Below are 27,567 nucleotides of genomic sequence, written 5' to 3' on the forward strand. Positions count from 1 at the left end.
TTTTTTAATGCAATTTTATTGAGATATATGCACATACCATAAAATTATCCAAAATGTACAGTTGTTCACAGTATCATATAGTTGTGCATTCATCACCACAATTTTTTGAACATTTTCATTAGTTCAAGATATAAAAATAAAAGTAAAGAAGAACACCGAAAACACCCCACCCCACCCACCCCACCCCCAATTATTCATTTACTGTTTGTCTCCTTTTTTCCTACTCATCTGTCCATACACTGGGTAAAGGGAGTATGGGCCACAAGGTTTTCACAATCACACAGTCACCCTTTATAAGCTATATATGTATACGATTGTCTTCAAGAATCAAGGCTACTGGATTGCAGTTCAACAATTTCAGATATTTCCTTCTAGCTATTCTAATACACTAAAAAGGTATATCTATATAATGCATAAGAATAACCTCCAGAATGACCTCTCAACTCCATTTGAAATCTCTCAGCCACTGAAACTTTATTTTGTTTCATTTCTCTTCCCTCCTTTGGTCAATAAGGCTTTCTCAATCCCATGATGCCAGGTCCCAGCTCATCCCCAGGAGTCATGTCCCAGGTTGCCAGGGAGATTTACACCCCTGGGAGTCATGTCCACGTAGGGAGGAGGGCAGTGAGTTTACCTGCAGTGTTGGGTTAGAGAGGCCCACATCTGAGCAATGAAAGAGATTCTCTGGGGGTGACTTTTAGGCACAATTATATGCAGGCTTAACCTCTCCTTTATAGTAATAAGCTTCATAAGGGCAAGCCCCAAGATCAAGGGATTGGCCTACTACAATGGTAGTCCCCAGTGCATGTGAAAATATCAGGAATTCCCTAGGTGGTGAAGTTTAATATTTCCAATTTTGCCCCAGTCCCTGAAGGGGGCTTTACAAATACTTTTTATTCTCCGCCCAAATTACTCTGGATGTATTGCGGTTTCATGCTAACCTCTGCAAACCAACTAGATCTCACCCCCTTAAATCAGGATGAGTCTTAATCCTATTACTGGAGTCCTTTATAAAGACAAGGCCACAGAGAGAAGCCAGAAGGCAGTGAGAACCTGAAAGAAAAATGAGAGGATATCACCACATAAAGGGAAAGCTAAGGAACCCAAGGATTGCCACCAGCAAGTATACTGTGGACCCAGGGAAGAAGCAAGCTTTCTAGCCTCTGAAACCATGAGCCCATAAATTCATGTTGTTTAAGCCAACCTATTTGTGATATTTGTCATGGCAGCCTGGAAACTAAGATAGAGTAGTTTTAGGTTTACAGAAAAAATTTTACATGAAGTACAGAGAGTTCCCATTAGTGTGGTACATTTGTTAGAATTGGTAAACCAATATTGGCACAGTATTATTATTAACTAAATGCCATAGTTTACATTCGGATTCATTCTTTGTGTAGTACAGGTATATGAATTTTAACAAAAGTGTAATGTCATGTATGCACCATTACAATATCATACAGAATAGTTTCAGTGCTCTAAAAAATACCCTGTGCCCTACCTGTTCACCCTCCCACCTTTCCTCCTGAGCCCCTGGCAACCACTGATTGTTTTACTGGCTCTGTAGTTTTGCCTTTTTCCAGAATGTCATATAAATGGAATCAGATAATGTAGCTTTTTCAAACTGGCTTCTTTCACTTAGCAATATGCATTTAAAGTTCCTCCATGCCTTTTTGTATCTTGATAGCTCATTTCTTTTTATCGTTGGATAATATTCCATTGTATGGAAGTATCACAGTTGGTTTATCCATTCACCTATTCAGGAGCATCTTGGTTGCTTCCAATTTTGGGCAGTTATGAATAAAACTGCTATAAACATTGGCATGCAGGTTTTTGTGTGGACATCAGTTTTCACTTCATTTGGGTAAATACCTAGGAGAATGATGCCTGGATCAAACGGTAAGCCTATGTTTAGCTTTGTAAGAAACATCCAGACTGCTTCCAAAGTGGCTGTACTATTTTGCATTCCTACTAGTAATGAGCGAAAGTCCTGTTTTTCTACATCCTGGCTACCACCTGGCTGATTTTTTAATACACTTGAGAGAGGGAGCGCTGAAACTCCTTGAGAGCTCTTTTATTCAAGTTCCAATGAATGAGCCCCAGCTTGCTGGCTTGCCTTATCTCCCCTGGCTTAGAGCTTTACAAGAGGTCATCTGACCTATTTATTCCTGTTTTGTCTGTTGCTCTGCAGCCTTGTTTAATCAAAACTAAAGGAGGTTAGAACCCAAAGTCCTGGATCTCTTATGTAACTTTTTCCCTTCCACATCTGCCAAGAGTGCCCCTTCTCTGTTTCCTCCCCCCATTTGCCACCCTCTGTCTTGTCTCATTTTGGTAGCCAGGAGTGATAGCTGTTACCACTTCTGTGTTTTTTTGCTTTTCAGGGAAAATGATGTGTTGTGAGCACAGGTGTGAGTACTCTACTGGGACTCTTTTTTTTTTTTTAAACTTTTTATTGTAGTAACATATACAACTCAAAAGTTCCCATTTTAACCACATTCAAGTGTACGAAATTCAGTAGTAGTATTCACATTTACAATATTGTGCTACCATGACTAATAGCCATTATCCCAACTTCTTCATCACCTCAAACAGAAATTCTGTACCCGTTAAGCAGTAACTCCCCCTTTCCCTCTCCCTCCCTCCCCCAGCTCCTGGTAATCTGTAGTCTACTATCTGTCACTATGAAATTTGCTCCTTCTAATTATTTCATATAAGCAAGATCATATAATATAGTATTTGTCTTTTTGTGTTTGGCTTCTTTGATTCAACATGATGTCTTCAAGTTTCATCCATGTTGTAGCATGCATCAGAATTCATTCTATTTTATGACTAAATAATATTACATGTGTGTATATGCCATATTTTGTTTATCAGTTCATCTGCTGATGGACTCTTGGGTTGCTTCCACCTTTTGGCTATTGTGAATAATCCTGCTATAAACATCGGTGTACAAATATCTTTTCGAGTCCCTGCTTTCAGTTCTTTGAGGTATATACCAAGAAGTGGGATTGCCAGGGCCATGTGATAGTTCTATTTTCAACTTTCTGAGAAACTACCAAACTGATTTCCAGAGTGGCTGCACCATTTTACAATGCCTGCTGGGCTGTTTTTATACATTCTGAATCCTCACTCAGACTTGGTCTACTGTGGAAGAAACACGATGGAGCGAAAAGGCAGCTGGGAGGACTGTGATATTATCTGTCTGGGGGTCTTCCTGGGCATGGCTTTATCTCTGTTGTTCAAAGACCTTATCATTTCAGACCTTTTATTGCCAGGGTGTGATGCTTTATCTTATTTTGCAGAAGATGTACTGACTCAGCATCTTTACAGACAATCTACTTTCTATTTTTGTCAGCTTCCCTGGCTGCCACTTGGAGGAGAGAGCAAACAGGGAAGCCTTTTCAATCTCTGTGTGTGTGTGTGTGTGTGTGCACTTGCATGCGCACATATGCATATGTACTCACAGCAGTGTGTCTGTCTGTGTTTCAGTTTGCTAATGCTGCCATTCTTCAAAATACCAGAAATGGACTGGCTTTTATAAAGGGGGTTTACTTGGTTACAGAGCTACAGTCTGAAGGCCATAAAGTGTCCAAGGTAAGGCATCAGCACTAGGGTACCTTCACTGGAGAAAGGCCATTGGCATCCAGAAAACCTCTGTTAGCTGGGAAGGCATGTGGCTGGCGTCTGCTTGCTTCCATGTTGCGTTTCAAAATGGTGTTCTCCAAAGCGTCAGCTTTCAACGGCCGTCTTCAAAATGTCTCTGCAAGCTGCAGCTTCTCCAGGCTCCTTCTGTCTGAGCTCTTATAGTGCTCATGTAAACTAGTCAAGACCCAGGCTGAATGAGTGGGGCCACATTTCCATGGAAACATTCAAAGGTATTACCCACAGTTGGGTGGGTCACATCTCCATGGAAACAACATAATCCAAATATCCCATGAGATTGGATTAAAAGATCATGGCTTTTTTCTGGGGGACATAACATATCCAAACTGGCACAGTATGAGAAAGCTGGATGCATCTTTGATGAAAGTCAGGAATCTCACACACTGAACCTAGCTCACTGGAGCCCATGTCTCAGGGTCTGTAGGTCCTGTGGGAAAGAGTTGAGCAAAGGGAGTCTTGCTTTTTTCTGTCCTCCCAGTCATTCAGTGATTGTTTTACTGGCTTGCTGTATTGCTGGGCTGAGCAGAGTCAGAAAGTAGGTTAGCACTGCATAGGGGTGGAGGGATAGCATATAGCCTGGAGAAGTGGACCAATTACATAAATACAGGGAAATAACATCAGACATTAAACTTTAGCCCATGTATACTCTCCACATCCTGTGGGGAAACGGGTAGCACTGGGCTGGAGGTAGGTTTAGGGGCTGCTGGAAGGAGACTTTTTAGAGGATGCTACCAGGTGCTGAGAACAGTATGGCTGAAGGTACCCGGAGGACAGGATTGATGAATATTCCTGAACTTCCACACGAGCAAGGTAGTGAATGTAATGTGTTTATGTGTGTCTGTGTGCCAGGTTCTGAAATGTCCAAGATTCTGGATCTGTCCCTACATGATTATCTGATGAGGGGTTAGGGATCTTAACAAAAAGAGGCATGCTTCAGAAAATGGAATAGTGACAGTTCCTATTACCCCTTGTCCTCACCTGTTCTGTTAGATGCTGGCTCCTACTAAGATAACCAAAGTTTGAGAGTAACTTTGGGGAAGACGGTGAAGAAACTTTCTCTATACTTCTTTAATTGCCCCAGAAGCTTCAGGGTTCCTAGGATATATCAAACCATGAATGAAATCACTGTATGGTCAGGACTGGGCTTTCTTAATTTCTCTGGTATGTAAGAGCTGTGGCAGTATGTGTGGAAGGAAGCCACTAGGTCTGGCAATTTTAATGGAGAGGTAAGCTTGTTCCCTACCCCTCCCTAAGGGTGAATGTCTCAGAACTGATGCCCTTCTCCAACCAACCTTTCTTTCTAGTAGGTTATCTTGGCCCTGAAACAGACAGTTTCTACAGTTTATCAGACCTAGGTTAGAGTATGGGGCAGGTGCTTAGTCCTTAGGCTTGGAACCTCTTTGGGACTGGAAGCAGCCCTTTTGGTTCTGATTAAAGTGAAGCATTTGAAGATCTCATTCGGAATACCCTGAGTGTTAGGTCCTATTCTGTCCCCTTCCCCTTTCATGGAGAGGACCCTACATTTGTTATCTTTCCCTGTCTATGCAGGCCTCATCATTTCTGTCTCCTCTATCTCCACCTACCTTACTTCTCCATTGGTCCACCGGTATATGGACTTGTGCATGATGAATTGTGAACTTCTAGCCACATGTAGTGCCCTTGGGTACTTGGAGGGAGACACTTACCATAAGGAACCAGATTGCTTAGGTGAGTACCTTTTTGAGGAAACAGCTAAAAGAACTTGCTGGAGTTGAGGAGGTCTGTTGACTTTCTCAAGCCATGAGTACAAAAAGCATGCGGGCTTGGGTGGAGCTTCTTCCAGGGTTCCTTGCAAATATTTTATTCTGTCCCTGAAGAGAGTGTGAAGGACTTGATCCGTTACTTGAGGCATGAGGATGAGATGCGAGATGTGCGGCAGCAGCTGGGAGCAGCCAAAATCCTACAGAGTGACCTTCTACCTATCCTTACCCAGCACCACCAGGACAAGCCTCTCTTTGAAGCTGTTATCAGGTTGATTCCCCAGCCTTTAATTTTTACCATGTGCCACCTATTGGTATTTGAGCTGGTAGGTTTTGGTGCCAGGAAACTTTGTAACTTCTCCCTCCTTCATTGTGTTCCCAGGCTGATGGTGAACTTGACACAACCAGCCTTGCTCTGTTTTGGCAGTGTGCCCAAGGAGCCCAGCTTCCGGCACCATTTTCTGCAGGTGCTAACTTATCTGCAGGCATACAAAGAGGTGAGGCCTTCCTTTAGAGTCCCTGGGGCAGAGTTTGAGGGGAATATAGTAGGAGTGGGTGGGTGCCACTTAAAGTTCACTCCCCTATTTTCTAGGCCTTTGCCAGTGAGAAGGCTTTTGGAGTCTTCAGTGAGACCTTGTATGAGCTGCTGCAGCTGGTGAGTAAGTCTCTACCTTAGAAGGTCCCATGGGACAGTTGGTATCTTGTACCTCCTCTGGCCAGAGCCCTAGCCTGGGCATTGTCAGGAGATGCTGAGTTTGGAGATGTGGTCCCAGTCCTTGGTAGTCCATTCCATAGCCTCTGACTGCCTCAGGACTGCTTGAATGCTTTCTTTTCTTTCTTAATCATGATTCTCCTCTGTGCCTGAGTCCTCCAGCCAGGGTAGATGCCACCTGCCTTCCCCATGGAGTCTCTTCCTCTGTTTCTCCTTCTGACCAGGGCTGGGAGGAACGACAGGAGGAAGACAACATGCTGATTGAGCGAATCCTACTACTGGTCAGAAATATTCTCCATGTCCCAGCTGACCCTGATCAGGAGAAGGTGATGGCCTTGGGTAGTCTGAGAACTGTGCTTTGTTGAGTTCAGCTGTCCTTTGAGGATTTTCTGTCCTCTGACAAGGCTGGGGGAAGAATCTTGGTCAAGGATTGAGGTGGAGAACCTCAAGGCAGGGCCACAGAACTGAATGGCCTCCCTTTCTCCTCTCACCATTCCCTGCCCAGAGGATTGATGATGATGCCAGTGTCCACGACCAGCTTCTCTGGGCAGTTCACCTCAGCGGCCTGGATGACCTGCTCCTCTTTCTGGCCAGCTCATCTGCTGAGCAGCAGTGGAGCCTACATGTGCTAGAGATTATCTCTCTTATGTTCCGTGACCAGGTGAAACCCTGCCTATTGCCCCACTATCCCTACCCAAGTACTCTCCTGCTATGCAGCCAGAATTGCTCTTGTAAAAACAGCTGAATTATCTGGACTAAGGCAGGTAACAAGTAGAGTAGCCATGCCTTAGGTATAGGGTCCCATCAACAGTCCAGTTTTGTTCACTCTTTCTGTCCTCAGTAAGACTGAACTAAGGATAAGGATTCCTTCTGATTCTTCCCGCATTCCAAATCTAGAACCCTGAGCAGCTGGCAGGAGTAGGGCAAGGGCGCTTAGCTCAGGAGCGGAGCACGGATGTGGCGGAACTGGAGGTGCTGCGGCAGCGAGAGTTGGCAGAAAAGAAGAATCGAGCCCTCCAGCGAGGCAACAGGTGAGAGGCAGAGAGCTGTTCTCCCCATGCTCCCATTCCTGCCCATTCCAATCCCCATGGAATGCTGAAGGCCTGGGGCAAATTCTCTAAGACAGTGGTGCCTGGATAACATTTTACAATTAGAAATGCTCTGCTATGCTGATGACACAGAACGGGGATAAAACTTTCAGAGACTTTGGAGCAATCACCCTGGACTTTTTTTTCTTCAGGCATTCTCGATTTGGGGGCTCTTATATTGTCCAGGGGCTGAAATCCATTGGGGAGAGAGACCTCATCTTTCACAAAGGTCTTCACAATGTGAGTATGCTCACATCTGGGAGGGGAGCATTATGGAGTTGGGGTCTAGGAAGGGTAACTTTCTCTGGAGTTGAAGCTTCTCTGTACTTGGGCTTGGAAAGTTGGGGGCATGGGAAAAATAGAGGTTCTGGGATGAGCATGTTGTCTACACCTAGGGAGAAAACCTTCTGAGAGTTTCTTCTGAGAAAATTGCAGTACTGGGGATATAAAAAAGCTGCAAGGGCCCAACTACTGAGCAATGCAGATACCAAATGTGGAAGATTTAAATAGGACAAAAGCAAGGGTATGGCGTTGAGGCCTTCATCTCACCTGTACTTTATGCCTTCCCTTGCTTTCTTGCCCTTTTGATTTCCAGAAAATGCCATATTCCTTCTTTGTATATAAAAAAGTAGCAGAATACATTAACCTAAGGTTGATAATTTGAGGACAAAAGATTATCAAGTACCATGTTTTCCAGTTGTTTATCCCTGGTAATAAGATGGTAAATGTAAAAACAGGAAAATGTTCAAACTTTTAAAGAAATTATGTGCTTTAAAAGACCTTTATAAATATTCTCTTATAATCCTTTCCCATTAAATGCAACATAGTGCCCTGGTGCTGCCCCTTGTTTGGCAACAAGCATTGGGGTTTTAAATGTTTGCAGAATCCTCTGCAATCAAACTGAATTGAGAATAAACTTCCTGGTACTGTAATGAAAATAAGTTCTGCTCAACACAATAAACTTTTTCCTCTCTTAAAAAAATTTTTTTTTTTACAAGGGGAGGGATGATGGTTAGGAGTAATTCTAATCTCCCAACCCACCCCCAGCTTCGAAACTACAGTTCGGATTTGGGAAAGCAGCCCCGAAGGGTGCCTAAACGTCGCCAGGCTGCCCGGGAGCTGTCCACTCAGCGCCGCTCTGCCCTCAATGTGAGACTTTTCCTCAGAGATTTCTGCTCCGAGTTCCTGGAGAACTGCTATAACCGGCTCATGGGCTCAGTGAAGGTGAGAGCCTAGAAGAAGGATGTGGAGCTAATCCGGGGATGGAATAGAGAGGTGGGCCACTGGTGGATAAGAAGGGCCACCAGGGTGGATCCCATGGGAGGCTCACCCTGGATTGTGGACTAGTAGGTGGGAAGGGTTTAGGGTGCCCCTAGAAATGGTGAAGAGGTCAGGAGAGAATGGGTTATTGGCATGACCAAAAAGGCTCTGGAGAAATTCCCCTAGAGTATGGGGAAGGGAATATGGAAAGACCTAGGGACACCAAGGGAGTTGGAAATTGTAGATCCAGGAGAATTATTACACAAGTATCCAGGGTCCCCTTGTCATCACAGGACAGGAGGAACTTGGTGGCCCTGAAGTCATGGGGTGGTCTTTTTTCCCTGGATGTTAGGATCACCTGCTTCGGGAGAAGGCTCAGCAGCATGATGAGACTTACTACATGTGGGCCTTGGCTTTCTTCATGGCCTTCAACCGAGCTGCCTCCTTCCGGCCAGGCCTGGTTTCTGAGACCCTCAGCGTCCGTACCTTCCACTTCATCGAGCAGAACCTCACTAACTACTATGAAATGATGCTGACCGATCGCAAGGAAGCCGCCTCTTGGGCCCGCCGGTGAGGGGAATGGGGGTTAGCGTCCAAGTGGGGATCTTGGCCAGGCTGGGAATCTGAATGTCTGAGTTCTGAGTGGTACTTTTTCCCCTGTTTCAAGGTTGTGATGGTCAGGCTGGGAAGGCAGGGACTGGGTGGGTCATTTGGTTTGGGTGGCATATATTAGGGGGAGGGGGAGTGTTTCCATCAGCCAGTTAGTGCCCTACACTGTCCTCCGTTTCACCTCTTCACTTCACCTCACAGGATGCACCTGGCTCTGAAGGCCTATCAGGAGCTTCTGGCCACAGTGAATGAGATGGACATGTCCCCAGATGAGGCTGTGCGGGAGAGCAGCCGCATCATCAAGAGTGAGGCCCTGACCTGGTCCCTGGTCCCAGCCTTCCCTATCTCTTGATCAGTTCTCACTCTTGCCAGCACCAACTTCTTCCATCTCTCCTCCTTCCAAACTTTCCAGACCAGTCCTTCCATTCCTTTCTCTTCCCATTTTCCTAGACAACATTTTCTATGTAATGGAGTACCGAGAACTATTCTTGGCACTCTTTCGAAAGTTCGATGAGAGATACCAGCCCCGATCTTTCCTTCGTGACCTGGTGGAAACCACCCATCTCTTTCTCAAGATGTTGGAGCGATTCTGTCGGAGCCGTGGGAACCTAATAGTGCAGGTACTGGGCCGCCCTGGAATGTGGAAAGGGCTGTGAGAGCATGGGGAGGACAAGGGCCTCTCTCTCTTTACATTTTTCTGCCACTTAAGCTGATCTGTTAGAACTACTCTGAACTAAGAGGGCAAGAATTTTGTTGGTGTTGCAAATGTGAGTCTGCTATAGTTTCCTTCTCTGTTAGTTTAAATTCATTCGGCAAACATTTCTTGAACACCTACTATGTGCCACATACATAAGCCTTGGGATTCATGAATTTACAGTTTAGTAATTATGCTGTAATATTTCCTGGTTATACTTCAGAAGTATTGTAGTGTGATAGATCCTTAAGTTGGAGGTCTGGGCTCTAGCTGCTCATGTCAGTCTTCAGATCCCTAAAATTAAGATTGCAACATATAGCCTGTTAAAGGATGTACAACAAGCCTAAAGTGAAATAATACATGAAAAGTTTGGGACAAGATGAAAACCTCAAGGAATTTATATCCTGGAGACATAGGGTCTTTACCTTGTAAAGAGGGGTTTTATACCAGAGCCTTCCTATAATTCTAGTTGCTGCAGCTTAAAATTTTGTCAGAACTGCACTCAAAAGGAGCAGTGAGACTTTGGTAAAAGACATTTTTACACTCAAGTTTCTATTATCTTAATAATAATAGGTGCTATCATGTACAGAGTGTTTATGATGTGTCAGACACTGTGCTGAGGTTTTCTTATAATCCTCACAACAGTCCTAGGAGATGTACACTGAAAGGTTAAGTAACTTGTCCAAGATTTCACTGGGTAAGTGGCTAGAGGTAGGACTCAAATCCAGATCTGCTGGACTCCAAAGTTCATGTTGTTATCCTTTGGTGTGTCTGATTATACTTTCCTTGAAGGGATCATCTGTTTATCTTTTTAACTATGAACCTCAAGGCCTTCCCTCCCGGTCTATCCTGTGTACCCCTTGAGTACCCACATCAGAGACTGGTTCAGAACCATGACTAGTGGGGTGTAGGGTGGGGAAAGTTTGGGTATTGATTCTTACACTCAAGCTTTTTAAGAGAAAAAATTATAGGTCCTATTTATATAGTGCTTTGCATTTTACAAAGCCTTTTCATGTAGAATTTCTTATTTGATGCTCATAGCAAACCGTTCATTCTACAGATTTTTGTTTAAGATATCACTGCTTTTAGGAAACCTTCTTTGACCCCAAAGAAATAGGTCAGGTGCTGTTTCTGTGTTTTACCATGGCATCTTATATTTACCCACATCATACCTCTTATCCACACTATAATATAATTGCCTATTTATCTCTCTCCCCAACTAGAGTACAAGCTCCTCAAAGGCAAGGACAATATACTGTTTACTGTTGCTTCCCCATTGCTTATGATTAGCACACCTGTGAATTAATTAATTAATAGGGAAGGCAGTGATGGGAAAAAGGCCTCCTTAGCTCTCCTACCCTTCGAACACAGTTCTTCCCCTATAGAACAAGCAGAAGAAGAGAAAGAAGAAGAAGGTCCTAGACCAGCCCATTGCTTCTGGTAATGTCTCCTATAGTGCAGAGGAGCTGGAGGCTATGTGGCCAGCCCTGGCTGAGCAGCTACAAGTCTATGCCCAGGTAGGTGGCTGCAGAAACCTTATCTTTCCTGAGGGTAGTGTTCTGGGTAGGTTGCCTGGGTTTCCCTCGTCTCCGTTCCCATGGTCTTTTCCATCTCTAGGACCCTGAGCTCAGTTTGGACTCCATGGTTCCCTTTGATGCGGCCTCCGAGGTGTCAGTGGAAGAGCAGCGAGCTGAAGCGATGTTGCGGATCCAAGACTGTCTCCTGGCTGGCCAGGCCCCACAGGCCCTGACCCTCCTGAGGTCTGCCCGGTAAGAATCCTGCCCACTCACCCTCGTGGATGCAGATCCTGGGTTTTTAGGGGGCAGGGGGAAGCTCTCATCATGGTACAGAGTTCTCAGTCCTCAAAAGAGAGAAGTCCTATCAGAATCTCTTGGTTCTCTATTAAGCACTGAGTTCAAGGAAGTTTTGATTGGTTTGTTGGTTGTTGTTGTTAAGAAATATAAAAAAACATAGTTAACTGGGACAAAAACAAAGATAATTCTACTTGCCAAAGATAACCATTTTAAACTTTAAAAAAAATTATTGTGAGAACATATATACAATATTAAATTTTCCAAGTTAACTACTTTCAGGCATGTAATTCCTTGTTAACATTTTGATGAGTAGTATTCCAGAGTGTTCCTTCTGTTATATATAGACATATAATGTAGACCTTCTTTTACAAATATGAATATTGTACATGCTGATTTGTAATGTTTTTTACTTTTCAATATATTATGAGCCTTGTTGCTCATTAGATGTATTTCTATAAAGACAATTGTTAATGGCTGTAAAGTAACCTTGTGTGAATATGTGCAGTTGTTCAACCAAGGGTCAAGCATTTAGATTGTTTGCATTCTGTTCTTGTATGATTTTCATTGCAACGTGGCTTATGAAGAAAATTTTCCCTAGAGATTTTGTTAAATCTTTGAGGTAACAGTTTGCATTCTGTCTAAATTCCTTCTCTCACTTCAAATTATACCTCCAGTTCCATCTGGCTGAAGCCTTTTTTCTCTCTGTCCTCCAGGGAAGTGTGGCCAGAAGGAGATGTGTTTGGCTCTCAAGACATTTCCCCAGAGGAAGAGAGCCACCTGCTAAAACAAATCCTCTTGGCTCCACTTCCCCGTGAGTTTCCGTTCCTTTCACCTCTACCTCCTTTCCAGCACCAGCATTACAGGACCCCACTAACCCTCACTTTCTGTAGGGCAGCAGGGGCCAGAGGAACTAGGGGCAGAGGAAGAAGAGGAAGAAGAAGAGGAGGAGGAGTTGCAAGTGGTCCAGGTGTTAGAGAAAGAATTTAATTTCCTGGACTACCTGAAACGGTACGGGCTGAGAGGACTGAGTTGGTTGGTGCCGGGGTGGTGACTGGAGCTGTGAGGATGAGCATTGTCTTTCTACTGCTGATATCCTCTTCCTCCCTGCCTCGGTGTAGCTTTGCGTGCTCCACTGTTGTCCGAGTTTACGTGTTGCTGCTGCGGAGCTACCAGCAGAACAGTGCCCACACTAACCACTGTGTTGTCAAGATGCTGCACCGGCTGGCCCATGACCTCAAAATGGAAGCCCTACTTTTCCAGCTCTCACTCTTCTGCCTCTTTAATCGTCTGCTTAGTGACCCTGCTGCTGGGGCCTACAAAGTAAGGGGATACAAGGAATGGGGATCTGGAGGAGTATGGGAGTCCTGGGGTAAAAGGAGATAAAAGATGCTGGAGGGAGGTGGGAAGAGAACTGTGAAGAAATGAGAAGACAAGTTGAGGAGGGTTGCATGGGGAAGAATATAAGAGAGTCTGAGTGAGGAGGGGGAAGCTGGCAATAGCTGAAGAGCGAATACTTACAGAGCTAGGTTCGTATATACATTTGGGCCAGAAGTCTCAAAACAATCTCCTTCTCCTGTAGGAGCTAGTGACTTTTGCAAAGTACATCCTGGGCAAGTTCTTTGCACTGGCTGCAGTCAACCAGAAAGCCTTTGTGGAGCTGCTGTTCTGGAAGAACACTGCTGTGGTTCGCGAGATGACTGAGGGCTATGGCTCCCTGGATGGCGGGTGAGCTTGAGACTGGGGAATGATGGGCAGTAGGGGTGTCAAAGCAGAGTGTCAAAGCTGAAAGAGCTTGCATATCATCTAGTCCAATCTTTCTTGCCCTTTCATAGGTGAGGAAACAGGCCCATAAGGTGAAATGCTTTGCCTAATGTCACCCAAGTGAACAAGGGCTGGAGTCTTAAGTCTCCTGGCTACTCTAGTTTCCTTCTCCTTCACTAGTACTCTGGTGAAGGGTTTATTCTGCCAACTTCCTTGAAAGGGGTGGTGGTGTGAGTGTGGAGGCCCCCAGAGAGTGTCTGTATGTGCCCAGTCCCAGAATGTTTCATAGAAGTTTGTCCCCTTTCCCTTAGTATCTGTTCCAATTTGCTAATGCTGCCACTATGCAAAATACCAGAAATGGATTGGCTTTTATAAAGGGTGTTTATTTGGTTACAAATTTACAGTCTGAAGGTCATGCAGATGTCCAAATTAAGGCACCAACAATAGGGTACCTTCACTGAAGGAAGGCCAATGGCATCTGGAAAGCCTCTGTTAGCCGGGAAGTCACGTGGCTGGCATCTGCTCTGGAGTTTTGGTTCCAGATGGCTTTCTCCAAAATGTCAGTGTCAGCTTCCAATGGCCGTTGTCAAATGTGTCTCTCAGCTGCAGCTCCTCTTCAAAATGTCACTCTAAGCTGTAGCTCCTCTTCAAAATGTCATTCTCAGTTGCTCTGAGGTCCTTCTGTCTGAATTCCTTGATAGGACTCCAGTGATCCAATTAACACCCACCCTGAATGGGTGGGGTAAACCTCTATGGAAATTATCTAATCAGAGTTATCACCTACAGTTGGTTGGGTCATATCTCCATGGAAACACTCAATCAAAGGATTCCAATCTAATTGACACTAATACATCTACCCCCACAAGATTGCATCAAAGAACATGGCATTTGGGGGGACATAATACATCTAAACTGGCAGAGTATCTCAGCTCCTCTCCTTTCACATTCTCTTTTTCCCATAATACTCTCAGTCCCTGCAGTGTCAGGTTCCATAGGCCCAACCTGGAAAATCCCTTAGTTTGACTTTTGGGTTCTTAAGTAGAAGAAAAGTGAAGGAAGCACTCTGTAGTCCTCTGCTAGCTGACTCTTTTGAGCTCTAAATCACCCTGCTATTCTTCCTTTGGTCTTAATGACTTGTTCCTTTCAGACCTGACCAGAGAGGGCCTTTGTTTCCCTCCTTTTAGGCCAACAACTGCATGTTACCCTTCCCTTTTTCCCATTCAGGTCTTCCAGTCGCAGACCCCCTGTGTGGAGTCCAGAGGAGGAGGCCCAGCTTCGGGAACTGTACCTCTCCCATAAGGATGTGGAAGGTACTGAGATCTGAAGGGTTTATGAGGAAGGCAGCCTGAGCTTTGGGACCCCTCTTCGCTGTTTAACTCCTTCTCTACCCCAGGTCAGGATGTGGTGGACGCCATCTTGGCACATCTGACTACTGCTCCTCGAACACGCAAGCAGGTCATCCACCATCTGGTTCGTCTGGGACTAGCTGACAGTGTTAAGGACTTCCAAAGGTAGAGGCACATGATCTGAAGGGAACTGGAACAGGGAATCCTCTGTTCAATCCCTGGGCCCCCTCTTCCACTGGTGACCTTCCTAAACAGGAAAGGAACCTCTGTTGTACTGTGGACGGAAGATCAGGAGCTAGAGCTGCAGCGGCTTTTTGAGGAGTTCCGGGATTCAGATGGTAAGTAAGATGGAAGTTCAGGAATCCTCTAAGATGAAAGCCAAGCTACCCACTTCTCTTCCTCCTGCCTCCTCTTCCAAGGAAGGCTTGTCTCACTCATCCTTTCTGTCCATTTACTATAATTGAGGTGTCATTTTAGGTGAATTAAGCCGGCCTCTTTCCAAAGAACCCTGATTTCGTTTACTAATCCTTGTCCCCTATTGCTCTTGGGCATTCTCGCTCTCCTGTATAGATGTCATGAGTCACATCATGAAGAACATTACAGCCAAACGCTCACGGTCTCGAGTAGTGGATAAACTTCTGGCCCTGGGGCTGGTAGCTGAGCGGCAGGAGCTGTACAAGAAACGCCGGAAGAAATTGGCACCCTCCAGCTTGGTAACATTCTTATCCTGGCTCTGCCTGTAGGGGCCCACTCCCCCTGAAGTGCTTCTTAGAAGAAGCCCACCCAGAGTCTCCCTGCCTCAGCCTGTTTTGACAGCTTGACTCGGTGGCTAGGTCCCACCAGTGGGATGTTCAGGAACGAGAGGACTCCTCTAAATTCCTCATTTTGCCTCCTTTTATTTATTTCCTACCTCAATGAATTTTAGCCCAATGGAGAGGACTCCCTGGAACATTTTTGCCAAGAAGATCTGGAAGAAGAGGAAAACTTGCCAGAGGAAGAGAATGAAGAGGAAGAAGAGGGCTCAGAAACAGAAACAGCCCAGGGTAGCTCAGTCTTCCCAACTGAAAACCTTGGGCAAAGCCTGCGTCAGGAAGGTGAGAACTTGGGCAGGGATATATGCCTCAGAAGGAGTGGGTTGGGAGTAGGGGCCAAGTATATTTTCTTTCTTCCCTTAGGCTTTTCTGCTCCCCTCCTGTGGCTCCAGAACAGCCTGATTCGCATAGCGGATGATCGAGAAGAGGATGGTGAGTAGGTAGAATGTCAGTTTTAGGAGGGCAGGGACACTGTAGACTGCTGGACACCTAGTTGTGGGACGAAAGACCAATTCTTTCTTTGCCATATCTTAACCACCTTGACCCTTTCCTAGGCTGCTCCCAGGCAGTTCCATTAGTGCCACTGACAGAAGAAAATGAGGAAGCCATGGAAAATGAACAGTTTCAGCAGCTGCTGCGCAAGCTAGGGGTTCGGCCCCCTGCCTCTGGGCAGGTAAACACACCAGTTACAGTGTCAGCCAGGTAGCCATTAAGACATGGTTCTGCCTTCAAAATGCATCCCCTTTCCTCATTGCATTTACCCCATCCCCTCTGACCTAGACTCTTGCATCTAACATGCCGTCCCTAGAGTTGTATTTCTGAAATACAGTTCCAGTCATGTCCTTCCCTTGTCCAGAGCACTCAGTTCCCCACTGCTTGCAGGATGGAGCCCAGAGCCTCCACACGGCATACCCAGCCTTGGCCAACCTTTGCAGCCCCACAGCTGTGCTGCCCACACCTGCTTCTCACCATAGTCATCCTGGACTTTCCATCCACCAAACAGCAGGCCTTTCATGCCTCCAGACGGTTGATCATACCAGTCACTCTCTCCCCGATGAACCTCTACCCAACCTTCAAGAGTCAGCTCAATTGTCACCTCTTCTTAGAAGCAGTCCCTGTCACTTTTGAAAACATATTCACAATGGCAGCTGGGTTTTGTTCATTCCCTTGATATACCCCTAATCTTGTGGCATTAAAGCACATTTGGTTTTTCTCCCATTTGATTGTGAGTTCCTTGCGAGCAAGGATCATGTCAAGTTCACCTTTAAATCCCCAGGATCCATCTATTTACTTATTCAATTTAACACTGATATTTTCTGGGTATCTCCCAATGTAGTAGACACTGTGCTAGACATTGAGTAATATTGGATACCTGAGCGATAAGTAAAATCCACAGCCCTATGAGTCTTCACCTTCAGAGAGTCGTGTTTATTCAATGAATACTAACAATATTGAACAAGAGGCTGGTCCTCTGCTTTGGCTGTCATTTTCAACTTCTTTTCCCCTTTAGGAAACCTTCTGGCGAATTCCAGCCAAGCTGAGTCCCACCCAGCTCCGGAGAGTAGCAGCTTCTTTGAGTCATCCAGAGGAAGAGAGGAAGCTGCAGCCAGAACCAGAACCTGAAGCTCCTGAAGAACAAGGGCAAGAGGAGGGGCACCGAGCACAAGCTCTGAGAGCCCTCCTGTTAGCCTGTAAAAGGAAAGCAGGCCTGGAGTCCCCAGGGGGTAATAGCAGGGCCCCTCATCTCTTGAGTATTTACTGTGTGACACCTATGTTGATCTGGAGGGCCGAAAGCATATATTGAGAATGTAAGGGCCTGGTTTCCTAATTTTATGCCTCTTATGGCCATTTCAGAGGAACAAGCTGCAGATGGGAAAGAGCAGCTGAAGGCAGCAGCCAGGAAGCGACAACTGCTGGACAGTGATGAGGAACAGGAAGAAGATGCGGGCAGGAGCAAAGGTAGGGAGTCTGATTGGGACTTGCTTTTGTCTTCTTCACTCTATCACTCTTCTCTTTAATCCTGGAGACAAACTCTACCACCCTCCTTTACTCTTAATATATTCAGATATTCTCTCTCTCTGCTGTCATTCTCATAGCATCAGAGTTAGGAGCTCCAAGAATCCAAAAGAAGAAACGGTTTCAGATTGAGGATGAAGATGAGAACGACTGAAGAGCCAGAAGCCTGGGGGTAGATACAGGCCTGTTCATAGACAGCGAGTTTAAGGCAGAGTTGAGAGGGTCATATAGGACCCAGGAACTCTTACTGGACAGAAGCAGTGGAGTCCTGGCTTCCCCATGGATTTAAGGCCCAGGAATTTCAGGAACCTCTGCACCCAGATCTTGCTTCTTCCAGTTCTATCACCATGCCACAATAGCTCCTTGGAGATTTATCACTCTTCTTCTAGGATCCACTCCTTCTCTTTCTCTTCTTGGTTATTAGAGCCCCCTAGCAGATGAGAGGGGTAAGTGAAATATAGACAGCACCCTGGACTCTTCTTATTAGACTGCTCCTTCAGACAGGGAACATTTTAACATCATGACGGGCGGGGGTTTTGTACCATTTTTAGAAGGACATTGATATGCCCCTGTGATCACCCACTAGACACAGATTGAGTCCAATTCCTGCAGTTAAGGTTGGGTTGGGATGAGGTACCCTCCAGCTGATGAAATGTGGTTTGTTTGTGTTTTGCATTGAATTAAACATGTAAAATTAAAAGTTGCTGATGTTGGTCTGATTTGCTAATCTGTCCAAGCCTCCAGCCCTACACCTGCTGTCTTGGTGGGAAGAATTGTACTTAGGGTGAAAAAGAGCATCAGCTTCCCTTTTCTTTTGCTTTCCTTCTACCCCCCAACAGAAAACAGAAGAATCTCCCACTTGAAGATCCTTTGTTGAGGGTACATCTTTAATTAGACAAGAGTATACAGCAGGAAGAAGCAGGGGCCAAAGGGGAAAAAAAGCCACTTTCTCAGCATGGGGGAAGAGAAAGGGATGGATAAATATTTCAAATGTCATGCCCTTACTCTTCTTAGAAAAGATCAACTTTCTGACTCCTTTGTGTTTCCAACTGAGGTAGGGAGAAGGTGAGGTTCAGGAAATAACCATTCAGACCAGGAAGTCCCCAAGGTAAAGGATACATTTTGACGGTCTTGTTTCTCTGGCTTGTTTTTTTTTTTTTTTTTTTTTTCCTGAACAAGTGAGGATCACCCATGGCCTCTGAGGGAGGGGGTAAGGGTATGTCCAGAGTAATTGAAGTTTCCAAGGGCTAAGACGTTTCCTAGCTCTGACCAAGTTTGATGTCTCTGTCCTGAGTCTTTCCCTATTTCCCACCCTGAGCACTGCTTCTATCCAACAGGCTGTTCCTGCTGTCCCACTGTGATTCAGGCTCTGCTGTCCCTTGTTGAATCTTGCTACCTCCAGTGACTGCCTTTCCAAGAAATGTTCAGAAAGGGGACCAGACTTTCCAGTCTCTCCTTTCACAGGGCCTGAGGCTCCACCAAACTTGCTCTCTAGCTGGATCCCTCTCCCAGATCCCAGGTCCTGCCAGTTTGCAGTTTGATAGTTTCAGGTGTTTACTTCTAGCTATTCCAAAACACTACAACCTAAAAAGGGATATCTATATATTGCATAAGAATGCCCACTGGAGTGACCTCTTGACTTCATTTGGAATCTCTTAGCCACTGAAACTTTATTTTGTTTCATTTCACTTCCCCCTTTTGGTCAAGATTTTCTCAGTCCCACGGTGCCAGATCCAGGTTCATCCCCAGGAGTCATATCCTGCATTGCCAGGGAAATTTACACCCCTGGGAGTCAGGTCCCACATTGGGGGAGGGCAGTGAATTACCAGCTGTGTTGGCTTAGCTAGGGAGAGAGGGCCACATCTGAGCAACAAAGAGGCACTCAGGGGGAGACTCTTAGGCGCAATTATGAGCAGGTTTAGCCTCTCCTTTGCAGCAATGAGCTTCATAAGGGCAAGCCCCAAGATAGAGGTCTCGACATACCAAACTGCCAGTCCTCAACATCAGCAACAACCCAGGTGAGGAAGTCCAATACTTGTGTATTTTCCCCCAGCTCCTCAGGGGGTCCCTGCATATTTATTTGTATTCTCTGTCCAAATTACTTTGGGATGTGTTGCTATTTCACACTAACCTATACAACCCTACCAGATCTCACTTCCTGTTCAAAGTTCCATGTAATTATCAACTTCATTCTTTTGTACGTGGCTATCCAGTTTTTACAAAACCATTGGTTGAAAAGACCCTCCTTTACCCATTGAGTGGTCTTGCACCCTTGTTGAAAAGTAATTGATTACAGATGCAAGGGTTTATCTCCATGATCTCTCTTCTGTTCCATTGGCCTATTTGTCTGTCTTTGTGCCAGTATCACATTGTTTTGATGACTAGCTTTGAGGCGTTTTGAAATTGGGAAGTGTGAGTCCTCCAACTTTGATCAATTTCAAGATTGTTTTGGCTCTTCAGGGTCCCTTGAAATTCAATATGAATTTTAGGATGAGTATTTCTATTTCTCCAAAAAGTCAGTGGGATTTTGAAAGAGATTACATTGAATCTGTATATTGCTATGGGTAGTATTGTCATGTTAACAATATTAAATCTCCCAATCTGTGAACAAGGATGTGTTTCCTGTTACTTAGGTTTTCTTTAATATCTTTCAGCAATGTGTTTGGTTATTTTTTTTTTTTTAAGTTTTAAATTCTTATTTATTAGTGTGTGTTGTTACTTATTTTTTTGTTGCGTTTTTCAGCAGTGTTTTGTAGTTTTCAGCATACATGTCACCTCACAAGCTTTTCCTTAAATGAATGGCTCCATGAAGGAGTGGTAGGGGAGGGAGGGGAGAAATCATCCTGTCCCTTTAAATCTGATAGATGTTGCTGGGGTAAGCCACTGTAGCCAAGGCAAGCATCTGTGCAGGTCCCTCAGGGTACCGCCAGACCAATCAAAATGTACAATCAAAAGATTCCCAATGTTTGGGAAATAGGGTCCCCATTGACTGCATTGGACTAGCTAGTGGCTCCTGGATCATAGGACATTAACTCCACAACCTCATTGGGATTGAGGAATAGGGGATGGTCACTGGTTTACACATGCTGCTTACTTCCAGATCAACAGCCTCTACCTTCAACAAGCATTCTCCTGGTTTTTACAGTGTGTCTGATTGGATTCCAGAGTTGCAAAACAGATTCCAATAGCTCTTTCCAGCTCACTGGATCCCTAGAACTTATTACTACACCATTTTGAGTCTTTAAGTTAGACTGCATCATTTAGTTGGATGCATACAATTGCTAAGAATTAGTTTATATTTCTTCTGTGCCTAACTCCTTTTTATAAAGCACAAGTCTCCAGGAACATGGCCCTGTTCATTTTATTTTTTTCCATTTTTTTCGTTGTGTACTTTAACGCATATACATAACAGTGATAACTTTCAAAGTACGACTTCACAAGTAGTTAGCAAACCTCAAAGAATGTCATGGGTCACAGTTCCACAACTTCAGCCATTTCCATTATTTAAAATATAACATACATACAGAAAGGTGTCATTTCTTGATGTGCAGCTCAACAAGCAGTCATATAGGTAATTTCAAAAATTGTTATGGGTTACAGTTCCACAATTTCAGTTCTTTCTTTATTATGCAATACAAGTTATATACAGAAAGGTGAAAATCTTCAAGGCACAATTCAATGAACAACTATAGACTATAGCAAATCCCAAGGGATGCTACAGGCTACAGTTCCATGTCATTTAGCTCCTTCCAGCCATTCCATCACCCCAGCATCTAAATTATATATATAATTGTATAAAGTTTCAGTATTCATAGACCTTCGTTCAATCTTATCTTGTTTGTTGCTACCCCTTCCTCTTACTTAATCTCTTTCTCCGTCTTCAGGGGTATCTAGGCAGTGAGCACCCTAACTTGTTCATATTAAAATGGTGTGTCAACAGTACGGGGAAGGAGGCTGCATCTGATCATTGATCTTAAACATGCTGTTGCCTCTGGGTTTAAGGATTTGTCTGGTATAGGAACACTCTAGTGGATTTAAGTCTCTGAAAGATAAAACTCAGTACATCTTTTATAGAATATCAGGTAGGGCCCTAGGTATTTGGGGTCTACTGTTGGTAAGGGCATGGCATATTGTGACCACTTGGGATATCTAGCTGGAGCTTGCATAAGAGAAACCTCCAGTATAGCCTCTGGACTCTATTTGGGATCTCTCAGCTACTGTGACCTCAGCTTTTTACCTTTCTTTTTCCCCCTTTTGGCCAAGTAGGCATTTTCAAGCCCTCACTGCCAGGGCCAGGCTCATTCCTAGGAATCATGTCCCACGTCTCCAGGGAGATTCATTCCCCTGGGAGCCTGTTCACTTTAATTCATTGAATGGGGACCTCAACAAGGAAGAATTGAGTTCACTTCTGAAGCTTGTCCTCTGAGGCCATGGTTGCTGTTTGTCACTCCTAGGTGACTCCTATCTGTGGCGCCCCCGTTGCAGGATGACATCTCCACAGAGGAATCTGATAATGAGGATTCTCCTTCTCTCTAGGCTGCTCTCATATTCCACCTGTTGCTTTCTGTTCTGGTAGTGAAGAACCTGTTATTCCTTCTGATATAGAAGCATATTTAACAGAACTTTTACCCCCAAACACTCAAGCACAATTTCCAAATGATAAAAAGTGGAACGAGGCCTTACTATCATAACTGGGACAGATGATTCATATCCTTTGAGTCCTGTATTAGAAAATTATACTGAAGGAGAAGCTAAGCAGTTAAGAGCTGAGAGAATATTTTCAAGAAAACAGAAAACCCTTCTCAACCTTCTTAAATACAGATAACACGTAACCGTCTGGTTCTCTATAAAGAGAAAACAGCATGGGGCTGTAGCTATTACTTCAATCATAGATGAATCATAAATAATGTAGCAAGGCTGAAGTTTTAATCAAAGGTATGCCTATCAACATGATATAATGGCTAAACTAATTATAAAATAAAATAAGAAAACTATTAAGTTAGAGGTAAGTAATAGTAATCTTTTCAAATTTTTGGTATGTTACATTGCTGTTATAGAAGTCATAGCTTAATTAGTAGAAATATTATCAGTTGAGTTTTGCAGACATTCAAGGTTAAGTCTCTGATAACGCTGTCGATACCCTCCTTTGATCTTGACTGCCTTGTGGTTCAGGACATGTCGTTCACTACCTGGTGGTTCACCACTTGTAGTTCATTCACCTCTTGTAGTTCAAATATAAAAATAAAATGTTTAATTGAATGTATTCTAAATCAAAAGTACTATATATACTCTGTAACTCAGACAAAGGAGAGCGCTCTGATCTCACGGTCAGCTGCACCCGGAGGAGCAGGGGCTCCCAGGCTTGGTAATGTATCAATTTATTTTTACCTTGTAAGCTTGTTCCTTTTACTTTAAGTGCTCCTTTAGTAAAAATGTGTTGAAATTCTTGTCTTGAGTGCTCTTTACTTTTAAACTATTGTCTGTTCCTATACTCTTTTTGTTGTTGTTGTTTAACTTTTTATTTCATAATCATAAACTTATACTCTGCAATCCAGCTAGACTTGGAAGGGGAGGATAATGTAGAACCCAAAGAACTGCAGTGAGAGCACAATGATAGGACACTGTGAGCAGACCAGGGAGGTGGGACGCTCTCCTGAGCTACAGAAGGAATGGTGTGGTGGTTAAAACAAAACACAAATCAAATTTGTCCACAGCTGGCAGTGGTGATCTTCTTGCTGACCTTGCCATTCCTGGACCCAAAGCGCTCCATGCTTCCACAATGTTCATGCCCACTTTCATCTTGCCAAAGACCACATGCTTGCCATCCAACCACTCTGTCTTAGCAGTGCAGATGAAAAAACTGGGAACCATTTGTGTTGGGTCCAGTATTAGCCATGGATGCCAGGACCTGTATGCTTCAGGATGAATTTCTCATCATCAAACTTCTCCCCGTAGATGGACTTGCCACCAGTGCTGTTATGGTGTGTGAAGTCACCACCCTGGCACATAAACCCAGGAATAATTCTGTGAAAGCAGGAGCCCTTATAACCAAATCCTTTCTCCCCATTGCTCAGAGCATGAAAGTTTTCTGCTGTCTTTGGGACTTTTATCTGCAAACAGCTCGAAGCAGATGCGGCCCATGGGCTCACCGTTGGCGGTGATGTCGAAGAACAAGGTAGGGTTGACCATTGCGATGAGTGAAAGAGTGCGGCTGCGGGCAGTGGCGCCTGCAAGACCTGTCCCTATACCTTTAATTGAATGGAAGGCTACTTGATGAAGCCCAAATTGACTGAATCAGGACCTGATAAGGCTCAGACCTTTTCTAATGGAGATGACAGGTTTGCGGTGTAAAGGGTTGAAACCATGACACCCCGTACGCCAGCCCTCCTTGCTGGTTTCTGGCAGAGGAATCTGTGCCTCTTGTTCATACAAATGCTGGATCAACAGCTTAACCCAGCCTTCACAGCAGGCTTAAGCACAGCACCCTCCTGTACCCACAGAACCCCTAACATCCTCAGCACGGTCATCACAGCATCATAGCCCAGGCCTGTGACCCTGTCGCAGCCTCATTCCTTGGGTTTGTCAGAGCAGTTCTGAGCAGCATAGTACGAAGCTGTGATCGAGTTTGTAATAGAGTCCCTCTCCTGGTAATAGCTGGACCACATTGTATACATGCTCCTCCTCATTCCCTTTGTCTACAGTGGGGAGGTCATGTAATGCTCTCCTGGGATGCAGCTGCAGAACAGAGACCAGGCCTCCCCTAGGAAGTCCCTCCCTGTGCTGCTGTCCTTGGGCATCTGGTGGAAGAAAATCCACCTGGCTTTCCCATCGCGCATCTCAGAGAGATGCAGCTGCAGGGTCCAGGAATCAGGCTGGTGGTGAGCCTGCCCCAGGGAAGTCCTCAGTGCCAGGCCTACCAGAATCCAGGGTAAAGGGGTCACATGGCTGAAGCCAGTCAAGGACTTGGGGAGCAAAGTCTGGCAGAATCAGAAACCTGCAGTGGGTGACTGGATCCTGGAGATGAGAGGTCTTTGTCTGGGTCCACCTGAAATGGCAGTCACAGGGTGCAGCAAGAGGCAGTACAGTAGCAGGTCATGAAGGGTCTCCTACTGAGGTATTTCCTACTGAGATGAGACTATGCTGGAATGAAAGAGAGCACTCAAGCTGTTCTCTAGAGCTGTGGTTTGAAACAAACCCAGGGCTCAGTTAGAGGACATCTCACCCCTCAACTCTTGGCTGCTATTACTTTTAGGTCAGGGTCCAGGAAATGGAAATGAGACCTGATTGCTCTTCTTTGCTTCCCCTAATTCCAGATCACCAGGGACTTCTCTACTTCACTTCCACACAGTTATGGGGCTCCAAATTACCACACAGTCCAGACGGACATTGAGAAGTGAGATTGCACTGGTAGGTCTAGACACGCTCTGCCTAGTTCCCTGTTCCAAGAGAAGACATGGTTGCTTTCCCCTGTGATGAGTAAAGGACATGACCTCTGCAAATATTTGCCCTTTGGTACTGACTGCTCAAACCTTGTCCCCTTGTCACACAATCAGCCTTAAAAGACATGAGAATTTCTTGTATGTCCTGTCACATTTTCCCTCTAGCTCACAACAGGAGCCAGGGAGACAAAAAGTCAAGAGAAATCAGATGGCTTTTCATATATAGAAGCAGCTTTTTATTTCTCTTTTCACTTTAAAAATTAACATAAGAAAGCTACAGCATCCACTAAAGAATTAGAAAATACAAGATAGATGAGTGGAGAAAGATTACAAATACCCTCATGCCTAGTACATAATAAATGCACAATATTTGAGGACTGAAAGGAAGTGAAACTGGAAGAAGTAATAGGGACTGAAATCTAAGACAGGAGCAAGGGTGACTCGGGTCACATGTCTTTTGGCACTGGGATCTAATAAAGAGCATAACACATTGGTCCTAAGCTGTCCCAATATTTCTACCGACTACTCTGCCCAGTCCCTGAAAGATGTCCTACCAGAGACATCTGAGAAAGAAAATGTGATATCTAGGTGGCAATCTCTATCCTAATAAATCTCTAAGTACCCCTGTATCATCTTCCATATAGCATGCTTCATAATGATTATGAAACGCACGACGAAGCTTATCTCTTCTTCTATAGGCATTGAGAAGTTCTTAAGTTCAGGGCTTGTCATCAATTTTTCGCCTACCTCTAGCACATGTTCCCAAGACTCTAACGTGCACTTCTGAGTGACATTGACAGCAGTATTCTTGAACTCTGTTACCAGCTCACTGGGAGGTAACTTCTCAGCAAATTCAATCAGCAGCTTTGCTGTCTCATAGAACACCCATCCTTCTTCCTTACATTCCTCAGGAATGGTAGCTGAGCGCCGAACCCGCCCTAGGTCCCCTGGGGATCCCACCATATCCCTCAGAATGGTTTTAATATCACTGTCCCATTCTGCTGCCTTGTGCTTTTGAATTTCACGGATGAAGGTTTCAGTGGTGTCTTTTCCTCCCATCTTAAAGAGCTGAAGCTCCAGAATGTGGGCCTCGGTTGGGCAGCCAACCTCTTCCAGGGCCACCCTCAGAGCTAAGCTGGACAGGTACTCGGGCAGAGGGGCTAAAGAGGGGGTCTTGTGCAAGAGATCCTGGCAGGACTTGGGATATGGGAGAGGAGTCTGGCTGGAGAGCACGTTTGGTGGAGTCTCAGGCTCTGTGAAAGGTGATGGGAAAGTCAGGTCCCCTTTCTGGGCATTTCTTGGAAAGGCAGCAATCGGGGACAGCAGAACACAGCAAAGGAACAGCAGAACCGGGGTCATGGTAGAACACACAGAAGAGCCTGCTGGAAAGAAGCAGTGCTCAGGTTAGGAATGGCTCAAGACAAAGAGACGCCATGACTGGTCAGATACAGGAAGCATCTTAGCCCTTAGGAACTTCAATTACCATGAACATACTTTCACTCTCACCTTGAGAAGCCATGGGAAATCCTTACCTGTTTGAGAAAGAAACAAGCCAGAGGAACACGGAGGTCCAAATCTGTCCTTTGCCTCTCAGTGCTTCCCTGATCTGAATGGCTCTTTTCTAGATATCACTGTCTCTTTAACCCAGCCAAAAAAAAAGTCATGCTTTCTCAGAACAGCCAAGGACATAGTGTTCTCAAATATTGATCCAGCTTTTCCTGACCCAGACTTTGTCCTCCCCAGATTTGCTCCGTGCTGACATACAGGCCTTCTCTCTTTGTGGCTCCTGCTTTTCCTGCCCCATATCTCAGCATCCTAAGGATTTACCCTAGACCTAAATGTTCAAGAAGAACAGTTCCTCTGCATCTTCTGGGGAAGGGAGGATAGGGAAAGTAGGGAGGCCAATGATTTGTGGGAAGGAGACCCTGAAATAGTTCTCATTCAATGGATGTATCAGGTGAAGGACTGAGAGAATAGAACCTATTGACCAGTCAGACCAAATCAGAACAATTTTCAATTTTTAACTTTCCAATTTCAATGCAATACCAAATAAAATACATTTATCACATGGCACTACCTCTTCCTAAGCTTACATCAAAACTCACAGGAATTGGACTTCATTCCTTGTCCAGGAGTGACTACAGTCTCTAGAATCGGGCAAGGCATCATGTGGTGCCTTGAAAACTATTACAAATCCCCACACATCTTTGTGCCATAAAGCTTCTTCTCAGGTGCTCTGGCCCTTTTTTGTCAGAGGCAAAAGGAACAGGCAGATGAGAGGGTTAGAAGTTCCCTGCTACTATTTTACTCACTCCTCTCAGTTCCTGGGAGGGGTCCCTAACAACCACAGGAATGTCAGAAAAAATGGTTCTAGGACAAGATGAGTAAGTCTTAAGGTAGCTACTGGGCCACACTCCTAACATGGGGAGAAAGAAGAACTGGATGTAGAGGGGTCCAACACTGGTGCCTGAAATTCCTGGGCCATAAATGTCTGGGGAACCCCAACACTCTACTGCTTCTCTGAAACGAGGGGGACATTTTGGATTCTTGCTGACTTTCCTGTATCTGACCATCCAAAACTGGGCCTATCTCCACGCCCAGGGTCCTGGTTCTTCAG

The 27,567-nt window shown here is 44.9% G+C and overlaps 2 protein-coding genes and 1 pseudogene across 5 annotated transcripts in view; 1 reads left to right on the forward strand and 2 right to left on the reverse strand.

The window, feature by feature from the left end:
- TIMELESS (timeless circadian regulator) overlaps positions 1 to 18,212 on the forward strand; it is a 29,494-nt gene extending 11,282 nt beyond the window's left edge. Inside the window, exons 2-29 of one of the 3 annotated variants that reach the window (XM_037847086.1) lie at positions 5,209 to 5,367; positions 5,517 to 5,670; positions 5,782 to 5,896; positions 5,992 to 6,054; positions 6,336 to 6,437; positions 6,617 to 6,772; positions 7,009 to 7,142; positions 7,352 to 7,439; positions 8,247 to 8,423; positions 8,812 to 9,029; positions 9,270 to 9,373; positions 9,519 to 9,688; positions 11,148 to 11,279; positions 11,380 to 11,531; positions 12,290 to 12,387; positions 12,467 to 12,584; positions 12,695 to 12,896; positions 13,156 to 13,301; positions 14,562 to 14,647; positions 14,731 to 14,848; positions 14,939 to 15,021; positions 15,254 to 15,396; positions 15,609 to 15,777; positions 15,859 to 15,927; positions 16,050 to 16,168; positions 17,006 to 17,219; positions 17,350 to 17,454; positions 17,592 to 18,212. In XM_037847086.1, coding sequence (XP_037703014.1) covers positions 5,271 to 5,367; positions 5,517 to 5,670; positions 5,782 to 5,896; positions 5,992 to 6,054; positions 6,336 to 6,437; positions 6,617 to 6,772; positions 7,009 to 7,142; positions 7,352 to 7,439; positions 8,247 to 8,423; positions 8,812 to 9,029; positions 9,270 to 9,373; positions 9,519 to 9,688; positions 11,148 to 11,279; positions 11,380 to 11,531; positions 12,290 to 12,387; positions 12,467 to 12,584; positions 12,695 to 12,896; positions 13,156 to 13,301; positions 14,562 to 14,647; positions 14,731 to 14,848; positions 14,939 to 15,021; positions 15,254 to 15,396; positions 15,609 to 15,777; positions 15,859 to 15,927; positions 16,050 to 16,168; positions 17,006 to 17,219; positions 17,350 to 17,454; positions 17,592 to 17,665 — 3,606 coding nt within the window. In that variant the 5' untranslated portion in view covers positions 5,209 to 5,270 and the 3' untranslated portion in view covers positions 17,666 to 18,212. Of the gene's footprint in view, positions 1 to 5,127; positions 5,368 to 5,516; positions 5,671 to 5,781; positions 5,897 to 5,991; positions 6,055 to 6,335; positions 6,438 to 6,616; positions 6,773 to 7,008; positions 7,143 to 7,351; positions 7,440 to 8,246; positions 8,424 to 8,811; positions 9,030 to 9,269; positions 9,374 to 9,518; positions 9,689 to 11,147; positions 11,280 to 11,379; positions 11,532 to 12,289; positions 12,388 to 12,466; positions 12,585 to 12,694; positions 12,897 to 13,155; positions 13,302 to 14,561; positions 14,648 to 14,730; positions 14,849 to 14,938; positions 15,022 to 15,253; positions 15,397 to 15,608; positions 15,778 to 15,858; positions 15,928 to 16,049; positions 16,169 to 17,005; positions 17,220 to 17,349; positions 17,455 to 17,591 lie in introns of those variants that run through there. The other 2 variants (XM_037847085.1, XM_037847087.1) reach the window with 2 other exon arrangements.
- Positions 18,213 to 21,736: 3,524 nt separating this feature from the next.
- On the reverse strand, positions 21,737 to 25,008 carry LOC119543370 (annotated as a pseudogene).
- A 151-nt stretch (positions 25,009 to 25,159) lies between these two features.
- Positions 25,160 to 26,635, reverse strand: LOC119543369 (apolipoprotein F-like). Of its 2 annotated transcripts, none has more exons than XM_037848178.1 (2): positions 26,483 to 26,635; positions 25,160 to 26,329 (listed from the first exon to the last, which is right to left on the reverse strand). In XM_037848178.1, the coding sequence occupies exon 2, from the start codon at positions 26,307 to 26,309 to the stop codon at positions 25,554 to 25,556; it is 756 nt and encodes a 251-aa protein (XP_037704106.1). In that variant the 5' UTR covers positions 26,310 to 26,329; positions 26,483 to 26,635; the 3' UTR covers positions 25,160 to 25,553. The 2 variants fall into 2 exon arrangements, with proteins under 2 accessions (XP_037704106.1, XP_037704105.1); XM_037848177.1 differs by having other exon boundaries at positions 25,160 to 26,332.
- Positions 26,636 to 27,567: the final 932 nt, after the last annotated feature.

The sequence above is a fragment of the Choloepus didactylus genome, chromosome 8 (assembly GCF_015220235.1).
Source record: "Choloepus didactylus isolate mChoDid1 chromosome 8, mChoDid1.pri, whole genome shotgun sequence".
In the NCBI taxonomy this organism is placed as follows: domain Eukaryota; kingdom Metazoa; phylum Chordata; class Mammalia; order Pilosa; family Megalonychidae; genus Choloepus; species Choloepus didactylus.